The sequence below is a fragment of the Portunus trituberculatus genome, chromosome 49 (assembly GCF_017591435.1).
Source record: "Portunus trituberculatus isolate SZX2019 chromosome 49, ASM1759143v1, whole genome shotgun sequence".
In the NCBI taxonomy this organism is placed as follows: domain Eukaryota; kingdom Metazoa; phylum Arthropoda; class Malacostraca; order Decapoda; family Portunidae; genus Portunus; species Portunus trituberculatus.
In genome coordinates this window covers 5,307,504-5,332,859 of record NC_059303.1, presented here as the reverse complement: position 1 = coordinate 5,332,859, position 25,356 = coordinate 5,307,504, and the positions used below count along the sequence as shown (strand labels likewise).

General features: G+C 40.0%; 1 protein-coding gene across 6 annotated transcripts in view; it reads left to right on the top strand.

Annotated features, from left to right (window-relative positions):
- Positions 1 to 25,356, top strand: part of LOC123499323 (GRAM domain-containing protein 4-like) — a 106,936-nt gene that overhangs the window by 40,427 nt on the left and 41,153 nt on the right. For 2 of the 6 annotated variants that reach the window (XM_045247149.1, XM_045247147.1), the window contains exon 2: positions 23,135 to 24,902. The exons of the other annotated variants lie outside the window; for them this stretch is intronic. In XM_045247149.1, the coding sequence (XP_045103084.1) occupies positions 24,858 to 24,902 (45 nt within the window). In that variant the 5' untranslated portion in view covers positions 23,135 to 24,857. The remainder of the gene's footprint in view (positions 1 to 23,134; positions 24,903 to 25,356) is intronic. 6 annotated transcript variants of the gene reach the window in all.

The window sequence follows — 25,356 nt, the reverse complement described above, 5'->3', positions numbered from 1 at the left end:
ACACACACACACACACACACACACACACACCCGGTAGCTCAGTGGTTAGAGCGCTGGCTTCACAAGCCAGAGGACCGGGGTTCGATTCCCCGTCCGGGTGGAGATATTTGGGTGTGTCTCCTTTCACGTGTAGCCCCTGTTCACCTACCAGTGAGTAGGTACGGGATGTAAATCGAGGAGTTGTGACCTTGTTGTCCCGGTGTGTGGTGTGTGCCTGGTCTCAGGTCTATCCGAAGATCGGAAATAATGAGCTCTGAGCTCGTTCCGTAGGGTAACGTCTGGCTGTCTCGTCAGAGACTGCACCAGATCAAACAGTGAAACACACACACACACACACACACACACACACACACACACACACACACACACACACACACACCAATTAATCTAAACTGGAATGTAGCCCTGTCTCGCCATCATCCTCATAACTGCTGTAAGTGACGAAAATTTTCAGACATTCTAGTCAGAGAAAAACGGAACAGTTGAAACAGTTGAGTTCTTCTGATGTGTTCCTTCCGCAATTATTCTCTCTTCTATTACGTGCAATTATCTGGCAGTTTCCCTTTTGGCATTCAACTTGAAGGGAAAAATAGTTAAAAGTACACAGTTCGCTCTCCATTTCTGCTTCACTTGTGTAAATAGTAATCCATGACTTTTATTCTCCTTATCAATATAACGTTATTATCTAAAAACACTCGTTTTATGTTGCCTTCCGTTACTAGCATCGAGATTTATTTTTTATTATCACACACACACACACACACACACACACACACACACACACACACACACACACACACACACAGAGAGAGAGAGAGAGAGAGAGAGAGAGAGAGAGAGAGAGAGAGAGAGAGAGAGAGAGAGAGAGAGAGAGAGAGAGAGAGAGAGAGAGAGAGAGAGAGTGTGTGTGTGTGTGTGTGTGTGTGTGTGTGTGTGTGTGTGTGTGTGTGTGTGTGTGTGTGTGTGTGTGTGTGTGTGTGTGTGTGTGTGTGTGTTTGTTTCGAGTTCTTATATAATTAGACTTTACGCATCTCACGCCGCTCGTACTCAAAGACGGTAACGGATCTCTCGTGTATAAAGACATTTAATAACCTACGGAGCCGCACGTCTACCCTTAAACAAAGAAGAACATTGTCTGTGATCAAACGAGTCACAAGACAAGGCAATCGGAACTTTATGTATCGTCAAAAATTCTATCTTATCTTCCTCCTCTTCTCTTCATCACAAAGGTAATCCGTGACATATTTTGATCCTTTGTTCTGTAATTCAATTTTGTTTTTGAAATCAGGAAAATATCTTTATGATGTCGCTCTCTAATACTGCTATCTCAAAAATCATTTACTCTTAAGCTCGAGAATTACGACCCGGCTTTAAACATTTCGTGCTTCATTAAACACATCTACGATTATTTATTTAATTTTCATCCAGTTTTCCATTCCTCACATCCACAAAACTTTAAGTGCAATATAGACTTTTACTATTTCATTTGCTAAGTCTAAGTGCTGCCCTTTATTTCACTCTAAAATTTTACTATCTTCCTCCACCCCAGCAGCTTTACTTTTATTCCTTCATCCTCATCCACCCAAACCTCGACCCTCCCTCCATTTGCCGCACGGATACCCACTCCCTCAAAGCGGCGCCAGTGCAGTGTGTACCACGTGGAAAACTATCCTATTTATGGTCATTTCCAGTGATTAACCACTCAATATTTCACAATTATGACGCCACTTTGTTGACGCTGTCCCTCTTTGAAATACTGTTGTTAATAGTAACGATGAAACATATTTATATACATGCATACATACTTAAGTGCGTTTATGAATACATCTACCCATCGATCCACCCATCCTCCTTACACACACACGCACACACACACATACACACACACAGAACTAACATGGATACATACATACATTCCTCTTCTTCTTCTTCTTCTTCTTGGATCATTACAAGCACATTTTTTTTTTTATACTATGTGGGCTTTTCACGGGAATTTATGGGCTAAAGGGGATACTTTTTAGGATACCTCCTATCTCAAAGCCCACCCGCTAGAAACCGTTCTTCTTCTCAGACCGTGGACAGGATTCGAATGCACTTGGAGACCCCTCGGATCCCAAAGCACGCATGGTTCCACTGTGTGTGGTAGGTAAACTATGGGTGATGTCTACGCTACATATACATACCTGACTTCAGCTTGTGTTTTCCTACCACCCACTCTACACATTTGCCTAGATATATACAACATTCGTCCACTTATGAATCAATCTGACGAAATATTTACCCATTCATTAAACTTTTTTTCCGTATTTCTGTATTTTCTACTATTTTTCTCCGTTTTCACTCTACCCGTGTCATGATTTTCCTCCTCATCCTCTTTCCAGAAACACGTGCCTAATCCTCAAACCTTTCCCTCGTTTTTTTTCCCTTTCCTTTCCCAGCGTGTTTCTTTCCCTTTCCGCTGCATCCCCTTCAAAACCTTCCAAGCTCACTCTCCCCCTCTCTTCCCCTCCCTCTTCCTTCCTTTTCTTACCCTTTTATGATTCTATATTCTTCCCTCTGCAAGAATTTTGAAAGGAACCGCGTGTTCTTTATTTTGCTGTTTAAGACTCTCTCTCTCTCTCTCTCTCTCTCTCTCTCTCTCTCTCTCTCTCTCTCTCTCTCTCTCTCTCTCTCTCTCTCTCTCTCTCTCTCTCTCTCTCATGCCTCCAACTATATTTCCATCCCCTCCTTCCTTTCAATACTTTTTATTAGTTTTGAGATAGCTTACACTCCAGGATCTCTCTCTCTCGTTCTCTCATTTACGAGTATTCCTTCGCCCACATCCTTTCCTCTCTTCCTACATTCGTTTTTATGATGAATGTTTTCCCTTTCCTTCTGCATCTCTGTATGTACAATCCTCACTTCGCTTCCACACCTCTAGCTTTTTTTCTTATTTGCTTATTTTCTTCCACCTAATGCATTTTCTGTTTATCTATTAATGACACGTCCCTCATTTGGTGAGATTTTTATGATTTTTTTACTTATTATTTTCTTATTACAACTTAACTTTTCATTGCATTTTTCTGGTTTGTTAATTTCCAGGCAAGTTGCTCTTTTCCGTAATAATGGAAATGTTGTTCTACTTGTACTTACTCTACAAAGGGTTAATTTGCTTTTGTATGTTCTCCTGTTCTTTTTTTCTCTTTTCATCATTAAATCTGCCTCCCTCGTTTTATTTAACTTTTATGTATTGTGGTCATATCTACTCTCGTGTTTTCTTCGCTCAAATCTTCAGTCCTTCATCATTATACCTTCTGCCTTCCACATATCTTTCCTATCATGTACCTAATGTTATGTTTTATTTCCTCGATCGTTGAAACAATAATCATTAAATCTTCTGGCTCACTTATTCTTCTGGTTCGTCCATCTACTCTTATATATTTTTTTTCGCTTGTTGATAACGTCATTAAATCTTCTGTCTCTCCACATATTTCCTTGGCCGTCCACCTGCAATCTCATTAGTGGAATTTCCTCCTCTTCTATTCTGGTCGACGATGAAGAAGTTATGGCAACAGGATATTTCATAAGACAGCAGTTTTTTCTTCTTTGTTTCTGTCTCCTCGGCCTCAATATCTCATCCACAAAGTAAGCAGGTATTCTTTAGGAGCATGAGTGGAATAGAAACGTAGGTAAGTCAGATAAAAGACAAAAAGATGGAAAATATGTGAACGAAAGTACTAACCTCAGACACGTGTAAGGAAAAACTATGTAGGTGAATGAAGTAAGAAGCCAAAGAGAATGTTATCTACAACCATGAGAGGAGTAGAAACGTAGATAAAAGAGATATAAAGACGGAAAAATTAAGAATATGGAGCACAAAAAAAAAAAAAACTAAATTCAAACAAGTAAAAGAAGATAAATTAAGATGAATCAAATAAAAAAAAAAATAATACAAATAATAAACATGACCAAAAACCCCATTTTCTGCAGTCAAAAAGGAATGGAAACGCGGACAAATAACGAAACAAAAAAAAAATTGAAAAAATCCTTGATATGCGAACGATGGATATGCAAACACACAAGGAAATGACTGAATAGAACAGCAAATAACTAAATGACTCAGACTGCAAAGGAGATCAAAGCACGCGTGATGAATAGAGAGAGACATGCAGAATTGGACGAGCATTACTGGTGAATACCTGACCAATTGAAATGAATAAGGGGGACGGTGGTGCGTTAAGGGAAACAGGTGAGGTGGGCGGAGCTTCAGGCGAGTTAAGAAGAGTGTGCCGGTATAAAAATTATCTCCAAGACCAAAGGTGCCGGCGGAGTTTCTTGGAAGTGACACTCGCCATAAAAGTGAAGCGTGTGGGGACGAGAAAAATAAAGAGGAGAGGAAGACGTGGGAGGCAAGAGTGGGAAGAAAGGGAAAATAGAAGGAGAGAGAGAGAGAGAGAGAGAGAGAGAGAGAGAGAGAGAGAGAGAGAGAGAGAGAGAGAGAGAGAGAGAGAGAGAGAGAGAGAGAGAGAGAGAGAGAGAGAGAGAGAGAGAGAGAGAGAGAGGTATATACGGAATATTGAAAAGGAAGTCACGTGAACCAGCATGAGAGGAGGACCAACCTTTTAAAAATATTTCCTGAAAAAAAAAAAAAAAAAAACGTGAGATTACCGATGGAAACACAAAGAAAAACTAGAAAAAAAAAATGAACCGAAAAATTCATCAAACACGGAAGTCACACGAACACACACGAAATGAAAACCAATGAAGAATAAATAAAAAAAAACACACTACAAATAAAATAAACGAGACGGAAATATACAGAATGAGAAAAATGGCATCAAACAAAAAATACAAACAGATATAAAAGAGAAAAAATAAAATAAATCGATTAATCAATGTGAAAATGAATGACAAAAACAGCAAGAGAGAGAGAGAGAGAGAGAGAGAGAGAGAGAGAGAGAGAGAGAGAGAGAGAGAGAGAGAAAGTTTTGTCGTTTCACAGTCTTTCTCCTTCATCACTCAATCTCACGTATTATGAAGGTGATGAAGGTGAAACTCTGTGTATAACTAAATTCACGTCACTTTCTCGTCATTGTATCGTTGTGACCTTAATGAAGCGGTGATGGGAAGGAAGGTAATGGAAAGGATATTGAAGAGACGAGATGGAATGGGAATGAGAATCTAGCAAGTGAATGGAGGAGGAGGAGGAGGAGGAGGAGGAGGAGGAGGAGGTGGTGGTGGTGGTGGTGGTGGTGGTGGTGGTGGTGGTGGTGGTGGTGGTGGTGGTGGGTGGAAAAACTGTGGAAATCTTCATAATGCTGAGGAAATGAGACATGAAAAGAGAGAGAGAGAGAGAGAGAGAGAGAGAGAGAGAGAGAGAGAGAGAGAGAGAGAGAGAGAGAGAGAGAGAGAGAGAGAGAGAGAGAGAGACATATTCACACACGCACACACACACACACACACACACACACACACACACACACACACACACACACACACACACACACACACACACACACAAACAATAGATTAATCAAGAAATAATGAATACAAACAGCTGGTGTGTCTCATGTGTTTACTCTGTCCCCCGCTGTTTCCTGAAGCCCTGTTGTTTACATTCATTCCAACGGGGTCACAAACTGAGGCACATAGAGCACACACCCAATCTTGCATCTTTTCCTTACCAAATATCGCCTTTCGTACCTTAAGTCTCCTTGTTTAAATTACTGGAACTTATTGGAGACTCACGAGGGTTAATGTGGTTACTCTTTGTTCTTCATTTGTGTTCCTTTATCTATTTTGTGATGCTTTTTATTCTTCCCACACTTTATCCTTCAGTTTTGATTTTTTTTCGTTGATATTCACATCTTTTTTCTTTTCTTTTCTTTTTTCCTTCGAGTAATCATGATTATAATGTGTGATACTTTCAAGAATATTTGGTTAAGTTTTTGGGATTTTTTTTTTTTTTTCTCGCATCAGTAACTCCCACTTAACTTTCCAGCTCCATGGAGGGAAAAGTGTTTTGTTTCTTTTTCCCTTACACGACTTCTGAAATCGGGTAGTGACCTACATATGCTTCTTTTTTTTACGCTCTCTCTCTCTCTCTCTCTCTCTCTCTCTCTCTCTCTCTCTCTCTCTCTCTCTCTCTCTCTCTGCAGGAATGAAGGTAATTGAAGGAGCGATGGCTTCACGATTTCCTCCCAATCCAAATCCATTTCAGAAAGATTTCTTATCATTTTTCTGACTTTTAAAAATTTGCGGACTGACCTTTAAATATCCTTTTCCCTTATTTACTTTTCAGGAATTAAGACAATTTAGGAAAAAAAGATTTCATGATTTCTTTCCAATCCGATTCAATTTCTGAGAGATCAATTATAATTTTCTATTTTTCAAAATTTGACAGTGGCCTATTCTTGCCATTTTTTCATTTATTTGATCTTATTTTACTGCCACGAATCAAGACAGTTCAGGATGAAATTTTCCGCCGATTCCTTCCAATACGACTTCATTTCAGAAACCAGCAATTCCCGATATGTAATTTAAACTTGCTAGAGGCGTTTTTCAGAATCGTCACGGTTTGTAGGGAGTCTAGATGAGAATTTAGGGTATTTCGTGAGGGTTAATGTAATGTTATTGTAATTTAAACTTGCTAGAGGCGTTGCTCAAGATCGTCACGGTTTGTAGGGGATTTAGATAAGAATTTGGAATATACCTTTAGAGATGACTGACTAAGACGCGGCAAAAAAAGTGCCCTATCTCTCCATGGTGGCTCCAGGGGCCGCCTTGGATTTTGTAATTTGATATGCATGGGCAATATTCCTCATCCAGTAAAAGTAAAATGCAGGAGTGAAGGATCGAGGAATGAGGCCATGGATTTGAATATAGTTCATTCAACCAAATCTTTTCAGCGCCTCTTTATAAGTTACAAACAAGTAAATTCCTCCCCACGAAAATTTACCAACCCTTAATCATAATCTACCCCACGCTTTATGCCACAAACTTAACTTGACTCTATCTAATATACAGAAACCTAAGCAACACTATCTTTATCTATCGTTAGAGAAATGATTTTTGGTAATGTTCGTTTGAAAATAAATACGTAAAATAAGGAAGGTTTAAGTGATACAATTTTCAACAAGTATTTCTTCCTGCATATCCTGAGAATGTAAAGATTATGCATAAATGTTGCACAGGTAAGCGTATCACCTTTACACTTACACCTGATGGTTCTTACGGCTCTTCACCCAAGCCACACCCTTCACTAGTGCTACAAAAGTGTAAAATTAAAACACCCCTACCTACCCACACACTCTCCCACCCACCCGCTTGTAGTATATACATTGCGAGCGTAAAGGCAAGGATAGAAGTTCTCAGGAAGGAGAAATAGCCGGCAATGTTGTTTTAATGTCTCCTGGAGCCGCCACTGCATTCCCCTGCCAATATTAATTAATCACCTCATTCCTTGCCCAACACTATTGCACTGATCCTAAATACCCTTGAAAATCCCACTTATATTTCACACACACACACACACACACACACACACACACACACACACACACACACACACACACACACACACACACACACACACACACACACACACACACACACACACACACACACACACACACACACACACACACTCCGGTATTTCCGTGAAGGGACGAGGCACCATTACGGTCTTCTTTCAATCAAGGCAATCACGGACCAACACAAATACACAAACACACAAACACACTCATTCTCTTGACAGCATCACTCGTAAACATCTTGTCAATCTTTCTTGCCCGTCCTAGTTACAAAATTTATGCTGTTTTTTCATGGTGGCTCCAAAATATATGTCTTTCTCACCGATTCTAGGTTCAAATATCATTCCTAGACTTGTAAAAGAAAGAAAATTTTTTAAGATATATCGTATATTCTGTTAGAAAGTTATGTATAAGCTAGAATTCTTAATTGAATTTTCGTTATATTACTTACATTTAGCAAGCTGTTATGGGAGTTAGTTGCGGTGTTCACTCACTCTCTAATGATTCCAGTAATATTTTTACTAACATTCTCCACTATCAGTAAGAAAACACTCAAAGGAACACGAGCCAGCAATTCTGTAGCATTTGAATCTCAATGGAGAAAAATCATCCATAATATTAATAATAAGCCAAGTAGCGTTAATATTAAGGTCGAGGGAACTCTTAACCTACAAGTATAGTGCATGGTTTCCTTATTTTTTCAACAAACCAGCTTCGCAGCATTGTTATGGATTATTAGTAATGGCATCATCATTAGTATTATCATACATGCTGAGCCGCGTACCTGCATTATGGTGATGACCTCGTATTGTCTTACTTAGTGGAAGCTTACAAGGTCGGCCATAATGCAGACAAGCAGGTGATTTATATGTTAATGTACCAGTGTAACTCGTTCCTAGTATTGAACAAGTCTCCCTCCAGCCCTGACCTCTTCCACCGACCTTGAGTTTGTACATTAGTGAAAATTAAGGACAGAAAGGGTAAATGGTGGGGGGGGGGATCGGTTTCTGTCTGAATATACCTAAACAGATTCACAATTGGCCAAAGTCTCTTAGAAAACAATCGTAAAGTTTCGGCGTCAGTTTATCATCTTTCCCATATCACTGAAAAGGATTGGATTGCTCGACTGGTTATAATTCCTTTCACTTTCCCTTTTGAGCATTTCTACAACGCCGTGGTCCGCATCAACGCCCTCAGCTTTTTCCCACGCCTCCCACGCAGCTATATAAAAAAGGGGGAGAAAAGAACTGCCTTCATAAAACTAAACCGTAAAGAATTATGGACCAAATCTCTGACTAAAATGTTTCCTCCTCCTCCTATTCCGCGATCATCCTTTTATTCTTATCTACTCCTCCTCTCCGTCTTATTCTTCACTATCCCCTTTTTTCTCTTCTTTATTAAGGTCGTTCACGATTCTCATCCTCCTCATTCACTCCTCTTCTATTTTTTATCTTTGTCTTTTCTCCTCCTCCTCCTCCTCCTCCTCCTCCTCCTCCTCCTCCTCCTCCTCCTCCTCCTCCAGCTTCTCTTCTTAACAATTTCCCTCCTTCTCCTTTGTTGTCCTCTGTCTCTCTCTTTATATTAAATAGTGTAATAAACCATAAATAATCTTATGGGAAACATCAGCTTTGTTGTTGTTTGTTGTACCATCGTGATTCTATAAGATCCTCGTCCTCCTCTAGTTCCTTTTCACCTTTTTTTTTTTTTTCAAATGAGTTTAACACTCCACTGACATTTCTCTAATAGTAACAGTTAGTGCATAGGAGTGAAATCAAACAGCCTAACGAGGATCAGTTTGTAATCCTTTGTAATCCTCCTCCACACACAAACACACACACACACACACACACACACACACACACACACACACACACACACACACACACACACACACACAGAAGCCCCGGCAACTCCAAACCCAAACACTGTTCCATTTCACTGGCTACAAAATCAGTGAGCGTGACCTGTACTGGGTAAAAAACACCCTTTACCCTAATTCAAGGCAGCAACACAAGGACGCCAACACGCCCCCAATAAGTGAGGAGTCGATAAGTAAACTGTGGAGGTGTGAAAAAAAAAATTCTTTCAGGATATATATTTTTAGCTCTTCCTTTTGACTCTGCGCTGCATTATCTTGGTGCTGAGATGTGGAGAGCAGGACGAGCAAGTGACGGTGTGAGTGCCAGCTTTTGTTTCATAAATTGGGTTTGTGTTAAGAGATTCTGGAGGAGAGATTGACTGGTGGTTGGTAGCCTTAGCAATGTGAGCGTAATGAATAATAAACACACTGGTGAACAAAGTAAGAAAATAATATTATGTGGAAAACAGTCATGGAGTTATGGAGCGAAAAAACGCTTAATAGATGGACGTTTGTGACTGTGGGATAGAAAAGATATAGAACCGGTGGTGATGCTTATAAAATTTGGATTAATTCAAGAAATCTTGAGAAAGTTAGGGATGTATGAATTAAAATAATTGATTGATTATTTATGCCGCAAGAATGAAATTATTATTTCCTTTTTATGTAAGACGGACACTGGCCAAGAACAAACAGACTGAGCCACCATTCCATAAACAAATAAAATATAATAATAATAAAATAATGATAGTAAAGAATTGAAGAATTTTTTAATGCACTATCAAAAAATTATTTGAATAACAAACTCAAAAACCACCAAATTACAAAACACTAAAGTAAAAATAAAAATAATTTTGAAGAAGACAAAAGTGAAGTGGAAGAAGGTTGAAGGTATTAGTGAGTCTGGCACAGAAAAAAAAAGTGAGACCAAATAGGTGGGAGGGAGTGAAGGAGGGAGAGCATGTCTGATAGGTAAGAGACTGTGAGAGTAAGATGAGGACACGGGAGAAAAAAAAATAAGAGTAAAAGGAAGAGAAAAGGAAGAAAAAATGGATTATTTGACGAAAGAAATGATGAGACATGACGAAAAAATTAAGAGAAGAATTCATAATTAAACAGGAATAATATGAAAATGTCTCATGGAAAGTACGATACACGAAACAATAGGAACAAACACTCACATAAAAAAAATTGAGAGAAGGAGAAAAAACAAGGGAAAGACGAGAGAGAGAGAGAGAGAGAGAGAGAGAGAGAGAGAGAGAGAGAGAGAGAGAGAGAGAGAGAGAGAGAGAGAGAGAGAGAGAGAGAGAGAGAGAGAGAATGAAGATGAGTACGACGCAAAATAAATTCCGTGAAACATGGAAATAAAACAAGAATATAAAACTGTGAAATGTGCAGAGGAAAGACATATGGCAGCACAATTCTAAAACAAAAAAAATGTAAATTCATGAGAGCACGTTAGGAAGAGACAAAGAGAAACAATGAGTCACGAACACACACAAAAAAAATAAATAAAAAAAAATAAAAAGAAAATAAAAACATCACCATAATTCAAGAGAAGCAGGAAGGCAAAGCGACAATTATTCCGAGTTTTTTTGGGGCATATTTTCCTTTACTTTCCCTCTGAGATAAGAAAGTAAAGGCTTGGGTCAGGGGGCAAAGGATGGGAGGAAGGGAAGAAGCGGGAGAAGGGTAGGAGGGGCAGGGAACACGGGTCTCATGGAAGAGGTTGACGTTAAAGGCGCACCATCCGATATGCTGACCGTCTGTGTGTCCCTTACCTGCACCTGCCCTTCACTCGGCCACCCCCACCACACCCTGCAGCCTCTTACTCCACTTTCCTCATCTACATGTTACACTTCTTATGGTCAATTTTCTTTCATTCTAGTTTCCTCCTTTTTTTCTCCATCTCTCATTACTCATTGTCATTGTCTTTAAGATATTCCTATGTCTACTTTTCGTTACTTTTTTTATGCTTTCTATTTTTCTTTTACGTTTATTATATTCAATTATTCTTTTGCTTACGATCTTATACGTTACTTCACTGCTTACTTTGTGTTATTCTTGTGTTTACTCAGTTACGTTACGTTTATGTTTACGTTCCTTTATACCGACACTTTTTTCTTTTCACTTTCCTGCGTTACACTTCCCTGTTTAACTTCCCCTCTCTTTCGTCTTTCTACACTTGCAACACACTTGTCAGCTTCATTCCCAGCCTTCCACTGTCCACACACAACACTATCTCTTTTCTCTCACGTTTCTCTCCGCGTTTTTATTTCTCTTCCCAATGCCTGTCTTTGTGTCCTCTCCTTACACTTGCCTCTCACTCACTCACTTTTATAGCAGCCATCAATTTTACCTCTACACACTCCATGCCACACTTTAATTACACTATCCATTCACTTTTACCTATTTATTTATCGTATCCACCTGCAGAACACTTATCAACCTCAACATACAGCTTCTTATATCCACATTACAATTACCATCTTTACTTTTCATTGCCCACTTTTCTCCTGTTTTTGTATCCATCTCCAGCGCAGCCACCAACGTCATCCTTCACCTCATACCATACACCACTCACCCAAATACTTGTACGTGTTTCCCCACATTCACTTGGTCTCCGCATCTCTACCAGTCACCTAACCCGCCTGTCTCAAATTGCGTCTCTCACCTGTGCTGTCCTCAACCATTCCTCACTCCTTTTCCGTGACAACTTCACCTGCGCTACTTGTTTCTGTTTGGCTTGTAAGTTGTTTTTTTTCATTGCATTGTTAGGGGGAAGGATAGAAAAAAGGATAGGTAAAAGACGAAGGTTAAACTGCATGTGTTCCGCGTTCCGCTCAACTCACGTCAACAAAAATGTCGAGGCTAAGAAATAAAAAGTGAACTTCGGTTATGTGTGTAGTCTATAAACCAATATTCCTTTCATAAAAGTGTCTCAGGAGCAAAGAGAAAGGAACAAAAGAACGAGAGAGAGAGAGAGAGAGAGAGAGAGAGAGAGAGAGAGAGAGAGAGAGAGAGAGAGAGAGAGAGAGAGAGAGAGAGAGAGAGAGAGAGAGAGAGAGAGAGAGAGAGAGAGAGAGAGAGAGAGAGAGAGAGAGAGAACAGAAAAACAGACGAACAGATAGACTGATAAAACATATAGACCGACATTCACCGACATACATAAATACATATAGACAGAAAGACAGACAGATAGACAAACAGACAAACAGACAAAAAGACAGACAGACAGATAGATGGACAAATAAATAGATGGAAAGCCAGACAAACAGACAGACAGACAAACACAGACAAGACAGATAGACAGATAAATAGATAGAAAGACAGAGACAGAAAAACACAAGAGGATATCCTAGATCTTTCCGGTGCAAGGCATGAAGGAGCGCAAATTTAAAGAGAAGACTTGTGCGTTGTGAAGGAGAGGCGAGATAATGTGTAATAAGCGGCGTGAAAGAGGAAGACACACTACACACTTTTAGAACAGAATCCATGGAAATCGGTGCAATAAAGAGGAGGAAGTGAGCGCTGAAGAGAATAACGAAAGTGTGGGTACAGTTAATAATCTAAGGAGAAAAGTTACCAGCGAGAGGAGAATAGTTAAGACTAATAGCGTTTCATTCCACTATATTGAGTTTTACTGTGAATTTACGTGAGGAGGAAATGCGTGCGTAAATGCATATCTAACCTCAGGCGGGAGAGACTCATGGATCTAGTGGCGGCAAATAGTCCAATAACCTTGCACTCACTTCCAATTTGTTTCATGCTTTCTTTCTATCTCAAGTCCTCCAGTTTCCTCATAATTACACAGCCACTCGGTTGTTAGGTTTGTAATGACAGCCAGCAGATGAGATACGTTGAAAATTAATATGTAAAAGAAATGTGTTAATTGACTTATGACCACGACTCTACAAGAACAATGAAATGTGATCAATATTTGCATGAAGTCTAATCAATTCTGCCGGCCTGTACAGAACTAATTCGAAGTTCATTTATCATGCAAGGTGCAACATTTACTCCAGAGCTTGGTAAAGGATTCAGGCGAGGGTTTGAGGGCAAGGGAAGGGTGGTGGCTGGACCTCACATCTTGTCCTGCCCTGCGCCACCAAGCTGTCCTAAGCCCCTACCTGCCTCACACGTCCGCGCGCATCACTACCTCCTCTTCCATTATTCATCTTGCCTCGCGCTCCATACCTACCTTCTTCCTCTTCCTGCCCCTCGCCCAATAGTTGTCTCATCTTTTCTTCTCCTTGTCTCTTTCTCTCAAACTTTCTATCTTTCCTTCATATATTTTTTCATGCTTCATTTTTCCTGTCGCTTTTTTTAAAGTCTTCCTATCTCTCTCCTCTGCAACCCAAGCACGCCATTTTTAAAACAATCTTAAATGAGTTTAAAACAAAGAATTAACTGCATATTAGTACAGGCACTGGCCCCACTAATCATGAAAGTATCAAAGAAAGAAGACACATTCCCTGCTGAGCCTCGTTAAGTTGTCTGCGGACGGTGTCAGCACACACGCGACACAATGCCTCGTGTGGTCGCTGAGAATTCCGTTTATATTCTTCATCCACATTTCATTTTCTTGGCGGGTTGAGAGCCACTGTCTCCTGGAAGGACCACTGACGACTCCACTATCATTTCAGGAACTTCACTGTCCATTAAAAATAATCGCTACCATTAAGCACCAAGACGCTCAGCTCCCTCTCTCCTCCTCCTCCTCATCACAGCACGCTAGACTTAACTTTCCTCACGTACTGATTTTATATCTCACTCCTATTTGTTATTTACTTCCTCCATCACCGTTATTACGCTATCCGGGACACTGCACACGTAAAGGCCACTAGAACTACATATATACGAGGCAGAAAGGTGTGAAAAGCAATGTGTTTATCTTGGGCAAGGCTTGAAAAATATGCCTTCCTTGTGCTAACTATTTTTCAAGGGCGTTGGCAGCTGTGCAACAATTAGTTATACCGTCACTGACTCGGGGCCTCGCTCGCTGCTCAAAGTCTGACTAAAGCATCGAATAATTTTTCAGTCCAAGTAGTGGTTTGTCTGATCTGCTTACGCCAGCCAATTATTTAGGAGTTATATTTTTCCTTCAGTAAGTTTGTTTTCTTTTTATTCTACTCTCTTTCCCAATTGTTAAGTACCAGTTAAGAGGACTTAATTGATATAAGTGGCGTGGAGTCTACAAACGCTGTGTGATTTACTTTGGGGACGATTAATGAATACACGTGTAAAGAGGCAAGTAATGAGAGACACGGACAGACTCACACACCTTTGAAATGAGTTTGTTAGCGCTTTGGGTTATTAAAAGTGAAATCATGTTGAGTGCAGTGAGTGTTAGGTGGCTGAAGTGTTGTGAAGAGCTGTCTGTGGAGTGATTATGTGTGTTACAACGTTACACTAAATGTCAGGTTAAGGAATAGATGGATTAAAATTATGAATTGTTAGAATAACGCTGAAGTTGTCGAATAAGTGCATTAGAGTTCTAAAGCGTAGAATATTAAGTTGAAGAAATGAGTGTGTTAGTGTTGAAGAGTCAGAGAGAAGGTTTGACTGGCGACTGATCAAATGAGTTAGAGAGAAGGTTTGAATTACGACTGATTAAAATAAGTCAGAGAGAAAGTTTGACTGGCGACTGATTAAAATTAAAGTCAGTTCAGGAAAATAAATATATTAAAATGTTGCAGTGTTCAAGTGTCAAAATGTTAGGTATTGCATTGGTAAAGTTTCAAAATGCTGGGTGTTGTAGTGGTGAAATGTCAAAATGTTAAGTGTTGTAATGAAGTTAAAATGTTGAGTCTTACAGTGGTGAAGTGTTAAAATGTTGGGTGTTCCAGTGGTGAAGTGTTAAAATGTTGGGTGTTCCAGTGGTGAAGTGTTGAAATGTTAGGTGTTGCAGTGGTGAAGTGTTAAAATGTTAGGTGTTGAAGTAAAATGTTAAAATGTTAGGTGTTCCAGTGGTAAAGTGTTAAAATGTTGGGTGTTGAAGTAAAATGTTAAAATGTTGGGTGTTGCAGTAGTAAAGTGTTAAAATGTTAGGTGTTCCAGTGGTGAAGTGTTAAAATGTTAGGTGTTCCAGTGGTAAAGTGTTAAAATGTTGGGTGTTGCAGTGGTAGTGTTAAAATGTTAGGTGTTAAAGTGGTGAAGTGTTAAAATGTTAGGTGTTCCAGTGGTGAAGTGTTAAAATGTTAGGTGTTGCAGTGGTGAAGTGTTAAAATGTTAGGTGTTGCAGTAGTGAAGTGTTAAAATGTTGGGTGTTGCAGTGGTGAAGTGTTAAAATGTTGGATCTTTCAGTGGTGAAGTGTCAAAATGTTGCATCTTGAAATGGTAAAATTAAAATGTTAGGTGTTGCAATTGTGAAGTGTTAACATGTTGGGTGAAGTGTTAAAATGTTAGATCTTGCAGTGGTAAAGTCAAAAGGTTAAATATTACAATAGCTGTGTTAAAATCTTGAAGTACTGGGGTCTTTAAAAAAATTGAGGTCAGGTCCCGGTGGGTGAGCTATGACGCATCAGGTTGTCCTTGTCACTGTCAGCGGTAGGGGCGGCACATCCATCACTCACCCTCACCCACCTCACCCACCCTCACCCACCCACACCTTCCTCTCTTCCCGCACCACTTTCACCCTTCGCTTCTTCCTTAAATTTACACCCATCCTTTTTATAGCACACTTTTCCCCTTCACGTATTTTAATTTCGTATGAAGAGAAATCTTTTTAAGGTTAATTTTTCATCATTTCCACACTTTCCTTCCTTTTTGATGTGACTTTCTACTTATAAACCTGCACTTTTCCCTTCAAATAAATTCGGTTTGTATTATATTTTTCTTTGTTTTCTTTGTTCAAGTGTGTGTGTGTGTGTGTGTGTGTGTGTGTGTGTGTGTGTGTGTGTGTGGTATTCATGGATGTATCTAATCTTACTGTCATTTTAATCTCTTCTCACATGAAATAATTAAGCAACTTATAATTTCCTTAACATCTAATTTTTGTCTGACTCACATTCTTATACTCTTTTTCTTCATCTTGGCTTTCTCATTTCGTCTCAAGTGTTTTGTTTTTCTTGCGCTGTTCCTCTCTTCTCTCAAAATAAGTTCATTCCTCTTCCTTCTTTCTGTGTTTCGATAAATTACACATACGTTATTTTTTTTTCTTTTCCTCTCTCTTTCTTGCACAGCGGTTCTTGGTATTTCATATGAACCATATTTTCTTTTCCCTTTCTTGTTTACTTTCTCCTTTAACTTTCCCTGTTCTGAAATCTGTTTTGGTTTTGCTTTTTTTATACATTTCTTTCGTTAGTAACTTTTCTTGGGATTTCTTCGCTGCTTCTCGACTTTACTCTAAGATTATTTTCTGTATCCACCAATCCGGAGCGAAACTTTTCTTTTCTTTGCTTTTCCTCCTTCTTTCTTTTCCTCGTCTTTAACAGCATATTTTTTCCGTCTTTTTTCCCTTTTCTTTTTGTTTCTCCTCGATCGTGTGTCCCTCTTCCCTGTTACAATATACTACTACTACCACCACTACCATCACCACCACTACTACTCTCAATAACTATATCCTTTTGTACATGACACTGAATCTTGCCTAAAAAAACGAGTGACAAAGTCGTGCCCCCGATGTGAGTGAAGCCCAGGAAACAGTGAACTCTCAGGTACTGTGTCTATTTTTTGACAGTAATCCTTAGAGAAGCTTAGGGAACTACCTCTGCACGGCTCCTCATTTTATTATATCATCAGTGAGCAACAGAGAACAAGACGTCGGAAAAATAATAGATGGATACATGGATGGACAGATAGATTGATAGATAGACACATAGATAGAATAGACAAGTAAATACATATGATGGAGCCCACGGTGAAAGGTAAATGACGTACACAACAATGCACAAACACATACAAAAAAAAAGACTGACAGGGAAAAATTACATTATGACGCAGTATCTTTTTCATTTCTCCGACAACAACACCTGACAACAAAAAATGAAAAACAAAAAAGAGACAGAAAAATAAAGCAAATAAAACACGTCACGCCCAAAACAACACATTTTTACCTCTAATTAACCAATTCCACCACTCACTCACAGCCGTGGCGTTTTCTTAATCAAATCATTCTTTCTGAAAAACTGAGCAAAAAATGACAAACAAGGAAAAGTGGGACGGGAATACGCCATGTCCTTCTTCTTCACGTCTTGGTAAAAGTGGCCCTTGACATTTCGCAATACAAAAGGGCGGTGGTCGGAGGCTGGGTCAAGGATAGACACCAAGGCAACACCGAAAGAACAAAAAAAAGCCTTGTCATGTAGATAGATTGTGCGTAATCTTACTTTTAATTCCCAAGTGTGTGTGTGTGTGTGTGTGTGTGTGTGTGTGTGTGTGTGTGTGTGTGTGTGTGTGTGTGTGTGTGTGTGTGTGTGTGTGTGTGTGTGTGTGTGTGTGTGTGTGTGTGTGTGTGTGTGTGTGTGTGTGTGTGTGTGTGTGTGTGTGTGTGTGTGTGTGTGTGTGTGTGTGTGTGTGTGCAAGCTCAAGAAATCTGTGTGCCAAGCTCAAGAAATCTCTGGCCTTTCACTTCACAGAAAAATATTGTACAAGTCAGAAGTAAAACATCGATGTAAGGAATTATGAATATTGCCGCCGAGGAAATAAAATCGTGGGTGCATTTCAGAACGTCGAGAGAGAGAGAGAGAGAGAGAGAGAGAGAGAGAGAGAGAGAGAGAGAGAGAGAGAGAGAGAGAGAGAGAGAGAGAGAGAGAGAGAGAGAGAGAGAGAGAGAGAGAGAGAGAACCAGAGTGCTTTTGAGAAAGGCAACGTCAGGTGCTCCCTTTAAATCGGTTACCAGGGTGTGAGCTGGTGTGTGTGTGTGTGTGTGTGTGTGTGTGTGTGTGTGTGTGTGTGTGTGTGTGTGTGTGTGTGTGTGTGTGTGTGTGTGTGTGTGTGTGTGTGTGTGTGTGTGTGTGTGTGTTGAGCATGTAACAAGGAATAATATATCTTCAAACACACACACACACACACACACACACACACACACACACACACACACACACACACACACTCCCATTCCTGCTCCCTAACATACATAAGCATAAGTTATCTCTTAGGGTAGCAACAATACAAAACGGAAATTATCAATCATTGTGTGTGTGTGTGTGTGTGTGTGTGTGTGTGTGTGTGTGTGTGTGTGTGTGTGTGTGTGTGTGTGTGTCTGTGTGTGTGTTTGAGAAAGAGCGTATTTAGCCTTCTAGAAATTTTCCTCCTTTCCACCCACACCACTGACAAAACAGTCCACCACAACTTCTATTGTTCCTCATTAACATACAAATACCCACTTTACCTTAAAACTCCCTTGGACGCAAAAGTTAAAGGAGAGGATAAGGAAACATCTCCAATATCTACACCATTGTCACACTTCACCCTTCTATCCTCCTTTCCTTATAGCCTTTCCCTTCCCTATTTATTGGGGTTCTCTGTGGCCAAACAAATCGTTAGTTTACCTTTTGTGACGTCATGAAGGTGGGAAAAGGGAGAGGTGAGGGGAAGGAACAGGTGATAATGAGAGGGATGGAAACGTGAAGGGAAGCAGGAAAGAGGTAAGTGGAAGGGAAGGCAGAATGACGATAGGAGTAAGAGGAGGAAAAGGAGGAGAAGGAGGAGGAGTAATTTGCCAAGGAAGGTTGGAGTAACAGTAGCCGGCATGGAGCTGAATACTTAATGCTCACCAGGGAGAAGGCTTGGAACACGAGGTCTTGCCTGGTGGGTGTCTGATTGATGCTTAATCCGATTCTCACTAGATTTGTTGTTTATATAAGAGATTTCTGGTGGAATTGAGAGGTGCTGATATTGATTTTGTGGTGTTGGTAGTACTGGTAAAATCGGAAATAGTAGTAGTAGTAGTAGTAGTAGTAGTAGTAGTAGTAGTAGTAGCAGTAGCAGTAGCAGTAGCAGTAGCAGTAGAAGTAGAAGAAGCCGAAAGTAATAGTAGTAGTAAAAATACAAGTTACTCTTTTCCTATTAGCAGCAACAATGAAAAGGGAAAGGAAGAGATTAATCCTACAAGTGTGTGTGTGTGTGTGTGTGTGTGTGTGTGTGTGTGTGTGTGTGTGTGTGTGTGTGTGTGTGTGTGTGTGTGTGTGTGTGTGTGTGTGTGTGTGTGTGTGTGTGTGAAAATAAACGAGCACGGGACAGTACGTGACAGGTCAAATAAAGTTCGCAAAATGGAGTTAAGCTGAAAGAAGAAAACGGGAATGTCATAAAAAAAGGTACAAAAAATCCAAGCGCTGTCTGCCAAAACTCCCGCGTGGGTTGTGAGCGAAAATAAGCAAAATAAATAACGAAACGAAAACACACACACACACACACACACACACACACACACACACACACACACACACACACACACACACACAAAAAAAAAGACTATTCCTTCCTTACAATTCTTCAAAAATCATTTAGGTTCACCATGAATCAACAAACTCACTCAAGATTTCCCTTTTTCCCCTCTCTTCATTAAGGTTGCGTGTTTTTCCTAGTAATTAGATTTTCCATATTTCTTTCCCTCTCCCAACTACGACTTCTCTTTAATCACGCGACTTGTCCTCTGAATGCCTCCACTTCATGTCATGTCTTTCTCATTCGTCTCTATTGAAGTTACTGTTATTTCAATGGCTCCTTTGTACGTAAGTTCCGCTCTCTCTCTCTCTCTCTCTCTCTCTCTCTCTCTCTCTCTCTCTCTCTCTCTCTCTCAAAGGGCTTGTACGTCTATTTCTTTTTCATCTGGCTCTGCATTTTGGTGTTTATATTGCCAGGCTCCTTATCTGTCTTTGTCTATTTTTTCGTGTAGCTTTGCGTTTTTATCTCTCTCTCTCTCTCTCTCTCTCTCTCTCTCTCTCTCTCTCTCTCTCTCTCTCTCTCTCTCTCTCTCTCTTCCTCCGTGCCAACCAGATGTGATTTCCTTCTTCCTCCCTCACATGGCCCGACAGGTGTCACAAGGCGCCACCTCCCCCACCATCACCGTGACGGCGGGCTATGCTTAGAACGGGACTGTGACGCTTCGTACCTGCGCACCGTGGCATAGCACTTGAAATGACACAAAAAGAAGTTAATTTCGCCTTTAAACTTTCAGAAGCTTAGACTGAACTTGGCAGAACTCCCTTTTCACTTTTCTTTCCGCGTCTGATTAAAGAAAATGTTTCAATCTTTTATTCAGAGTTGTTAAATTACGGTGGAGTAGGATTTAAAATTACATGAGAGTTAATTTCACTTAGACTTTGAGAATCTGATACAGTCCTACATTTCTTTCCCGTCAAATGAAAGAAAATAAATTCCTTTCTTTTACCCAGAATAGTTAAAGTAAGTCCAGTCAGCACTTGGAAAGACATACAAAGTGGCTAATTTCAACCACACAGTTTAGGGAGGTTAGACGGAACTTACAGCACACCTTTCCTTTAAACAAATTGTCCCTCTTACTTGGTCGTAAATCAAGGTCAAATAACACTTGGAATAACATACACAAGAGTTCATTTCACGTACGCACTTTAAGAAGCATAGACGCAGCTTAACAGAAGAACTATTCACTCACCTTTTGTGTCTTCGACTAAACAAAAACTTTCCAATTCTTAACTTAGAGTCGCTAAATTAGAGACGCCATATTAACTGTTGAGAACATGCGTCAGCACTTCCTGGAATGAGAAAGCACCTGAGGAAAGGAACAGATAAATAATGCAAGCTAATTCGTCCCTTCGCTTGAGAGTGTTCCTGGAAAAAAAATATTTGTTAGCGGTGAAATGTAAGTACCAAAAGTGCAAGGTAGAAAGGAATGCCGGGAATTGGACTATCTTAAGCAGTGTGTGTTCGGCTACTTTTCTTCAGAGCAGTATATTTCCATGATCAAAAAAAAAAAAAAAAAAAAAAAAAAAAAAAGCTTCTATATTAGGTTTTTTGACGCACGCTGAATCACACTAGAGGACGTCAGATTAGAGTGACAGTCTGCCATTCATTTTTACTCTCTCTCTCCCTTTCTTTGTCTCTCTCTCTCTCTCTCTCTCTCTCTCTCTCTCTCTCTCTCTCTCTCTCTCTGTGTGTGTGTGTGTGTGTGTGTGTGTGTGTGTGTGTGTGTGTGTGTGTGTGTGTGTGTGTGTGTGTGTGTGTGTGTGTGTGTGTGTTATTTTTGTCTAGCCAAACATGACCTCCTTACTCCCTCAGGTCAAAACCAGCAGGCTAAGGTCACGCTTCTCATTCACATCACATCTTTCATCTCGCGTCCACAAAGAATTCTCAAAAGGATGCTGCCTCTGTTTACCTGATGGAAAAATATTAATGGAAATCTTAAAAAAAACGTCTTTTCCAAGTTTTTTTTCATATCCTTCGTGTTCCATCTCTCTCTCTCTCTCTCTCTCTCTCTCTCTCTCTCTCTCTCTCTCTCTCTCTCTCTCTCTCTCTCTCTCTCTCTCTCTCTCTCTCTCTCTCTCTCTCTCTCATGTTCATCATAAAATGTCCTCGACCTCTTCTTACTTCAGTTCTTCTTCTTCTTCTTCTTCTTCTTCTTCTTCTTCTTCTTCTTTCTTTTTTTTCTTCTCCAGCTCTTTCCTGACCCTCCATCTTTTTCTCCTCCTCCTTCTCGTATACTTTCCCCATCTATTCCTCCTCCTCCACTTCCACTCTCTTTCTTCCATCTAACATTTTCTTCAGAAGTCATCGAATCTAGACACTTCTCGAATGTAAGAGCTGTGGCGCCTCTCTAAGACGCCCACTATATCAAAAATTGGAGGAGGAGGAGGAGGAAAAGGAGAAGGAAAAGGAGAAGGAATAGGAGGAGGAGGAGAGAACACTTTTGAAGGACACTGTTGCCTTTAGGAGATAGTTTCTTTTACGGTCCTTTATTAGTTGACATACGCAGTGCAATTCTTAGTTTATGAAGTCCTCTTGTTATCCGACATTGTGGCTGTTACATTATTTCATCCTGCAGTTGAACACACACAAATTGTTTCATCTTATAATTTTCTTGTCTTGCTTTCCACTACGTGCTTAATTTAGCTATTATTTTTTTGTCATTTTGGGGTTGACAGAGTGCTTAAATCTTTGTGCAACTCTTCATGTAGTGTTGTATCAATATACTAAATTTTCATTCAGTCTTTCTTTTACAGTTCGTGAGGTTGTGTTTGACTTTTCTTCTACTCTCATTTATGTTTTTTTTCAGTAGATTTTCAATAATAGCTGGTAGTTTTCAGAATTTCTTTTTTTTCCTTCTTTTCATCGAGTTTGGTTATTCGACAATGCATCGTAATCATAATCCTTCGGTGATGTATACATAGTTTTGTCTCGCATTTGTTTGGTGCAGTGTTCGGTTGTTTACGGAAGGCATTTTTCAACGTGAGGCATGGGGACGAGGGAGAAGGGGCGGCTCAGACGGCCTTTTTGTGAGCCGAGATGCTGGTTGTTGAGATTAAAGGGAAACTGGGTCACTATTTACGTTACTGCTTCACTGGTCTGACTCACGGTTCCTTTCGTTCTTTTCCCCCTTTTCTAAGTGTGTGTGTGTGTGTGTGTGTGTGTGTGTGTGTGTGTGTGTGTGTGTGTGTGTGTGTGTGTGTGTGTGTGTGTGTGTGTGTGTGTGTGTGTGTGTGTGTGTGTGTGTGTGTGTGTGTGTGTGTGTGTGTGTGTGTGTGTGTGTGTGTGTGTGTGTGTGTACCATATTCTCGTTATTTTCTTTGAGGAATAAAAGCAAATGTAATTCCTTTAGTGATTTATGTTTTTTCTAACTTTTAAGGGAAAAAAAAGTACAGAACCTATGAGGAAAAGAAGATGAGGAAAACAAGATGAAGAAAGAGAACATACGAATGACGACAGTGAAAGTAACTTGAACAAAAACAATTTATTGGATCCTCACCAGAAACAAGTTAAGAAATAAAAACCAAGAAATAAAAGTAAAGAAACGAAAGAAACAAAACCACTGAAAAGGAAATGAAAAAAAAAAAACGTTTACAGTGTCATAAAAAACAGAACTGCATGAATAAATAAATAAACTATCAAAGAAATGTGACTCGGTGGGATTTTTCAACGCATTCTGGATCTTCGGTCGATCGCCAAACGGGCCCAAAGGAGTCTCCCCAGCACACCCTTCCAGCTTAGAGCAACACCCTTCACTGCTCTCAACATTCCACTTTCCTTACCATTAGTTTGTCTCGCTTTTAATTTAGTCTCTCTCTCTTTCTCTGTTTTTCTTCCTCCTTTTCCAGTTACTTTTCGTTTTACCATGTCTTTTCCTCTTTCACCTTAAATTCTTATTCAGTACATCTTTTTCCTTGTAACTATAATTATCTTCTCGCTTAAAATTTATACTGTCTACGTTCCTTCAAAAATTTCTATATCTTTTCTCACTATTTATTGCAATTTCAGCATTACTCCATGCCTTAATTATTCATGTTGTCCATCTAATAATTAGCCACAAAAACAGGCTACAAAAATATACCTCTACTAGCATTTCACTGTACCTAAACACGCTGAGTTCTATTTCCAGTCCCAACAGTTCTCTAGTTTCCTTGTCCTTTAATTATCTCCTCTCACTAATTTCCAGGCGAGTAATCGTGGGGGAAATGCTCCTCTTTTCTTCTGGATCCGCCTCAGTTTCAGTTCATTTACCTTCGCCTTGACAATATCTCAGCCAGACACTCCCACACACACCTGAACGCACCTTGAACTCCAGTGTTTATCACCTAACACGCCTAACACGGAACATGAAGTAAAATTAGACAGGAAATTATAATCATCAACTCAAGACCACAGCAGCCCACCACAACGCTAAAATTGTCCTTTAAGAGTAGTGTTGAATAAGACGCATACACACAACAAGAGCGAGAGAGAGAGAGAGAGAGAGAGAGAGAGAGAGAGAGAGAGAGAGAGAGAGAGAGAGAGAGAGAGAGAGAGAGAGAGAGAGAGAGAGAGAGAGAGAGAGAGAGAGAGAGAGAGAGAGAGAGAGACAAAACATTTCCCATTTCTTCGCCCGGTACATCACTTAGGCTCGTACTGTCATCCGCTCCTCCCTCACCCTGATCCTCTCTTCCCGCTGCCTCATCACGTCGCTGGTACATCTCTCTTTCCATCCATCTCCGCCTCGCCGCGCTTGGTTTACTTCATCACCCACTATATCATTACTACCTCCCTTTATAGTCTTTAGTTCCCTGAAGGTACTGTATTATTAGGCAGCTTCATCCATCATGTATATCTGCTTAGAATTACACTCACACGTAGATTCTCTCGCGAATTCCTCTTTAGACTTATCTAATTATCTTTCACTCACTATAATTTTCAACCTATTTATTTCTGGTTCTTTGGCTTCAGACTAATATTTTTTTCCCTGGCAATATAATTTTCCTAGTTATCTTCGTAGTGTAAATTATTATTACTCCTTCTATCTCCTCTTCCTGCCTTCCAACCCTTCCTTCCCCACCCCTCCCAAGCCAGCCCCACCCCGTCCCAGCCTGAGCCCCGCAATGAGAGCTCTGATTAGGAGCAACACCAAGATGGAACACTTGAAGGTGAGTCTTAATTTGGTAATCCTATTTTACACACCAATGAGATTTCGGAACTTTCTACATTGTGATTTAACGCTACAGCCACGAGGAAAAATAACCAGGTGAGTCTTTCTATTTCATGTACGCTTTCAAAAGTTTCTCCTTCATATATCGGAGTCATTAAATCGTCAAAAGGAGAAGCAGAAGTATGATAGGCACAATAGAAAGAGTCAAAAAGTAGTTCCGAAGTTGCGATTTGACAGAAGTCGCTCTTCCCTTCAGAGAGGCTTAATTTTCGAAGTTATTTCTCATTACGTGAAGGTGAAAGTGTTATGCCCACACTCTCGCTGCTCCCACGTTCTCTCACATACAGGTTATTATTAGCAGTAAATTTACAGAAAATATATAAGCTATATATAAACATTAACGAGGGTTCCTGTGTTGTTATCGTGTTTTCTTTTATTTTTACACATTCAAC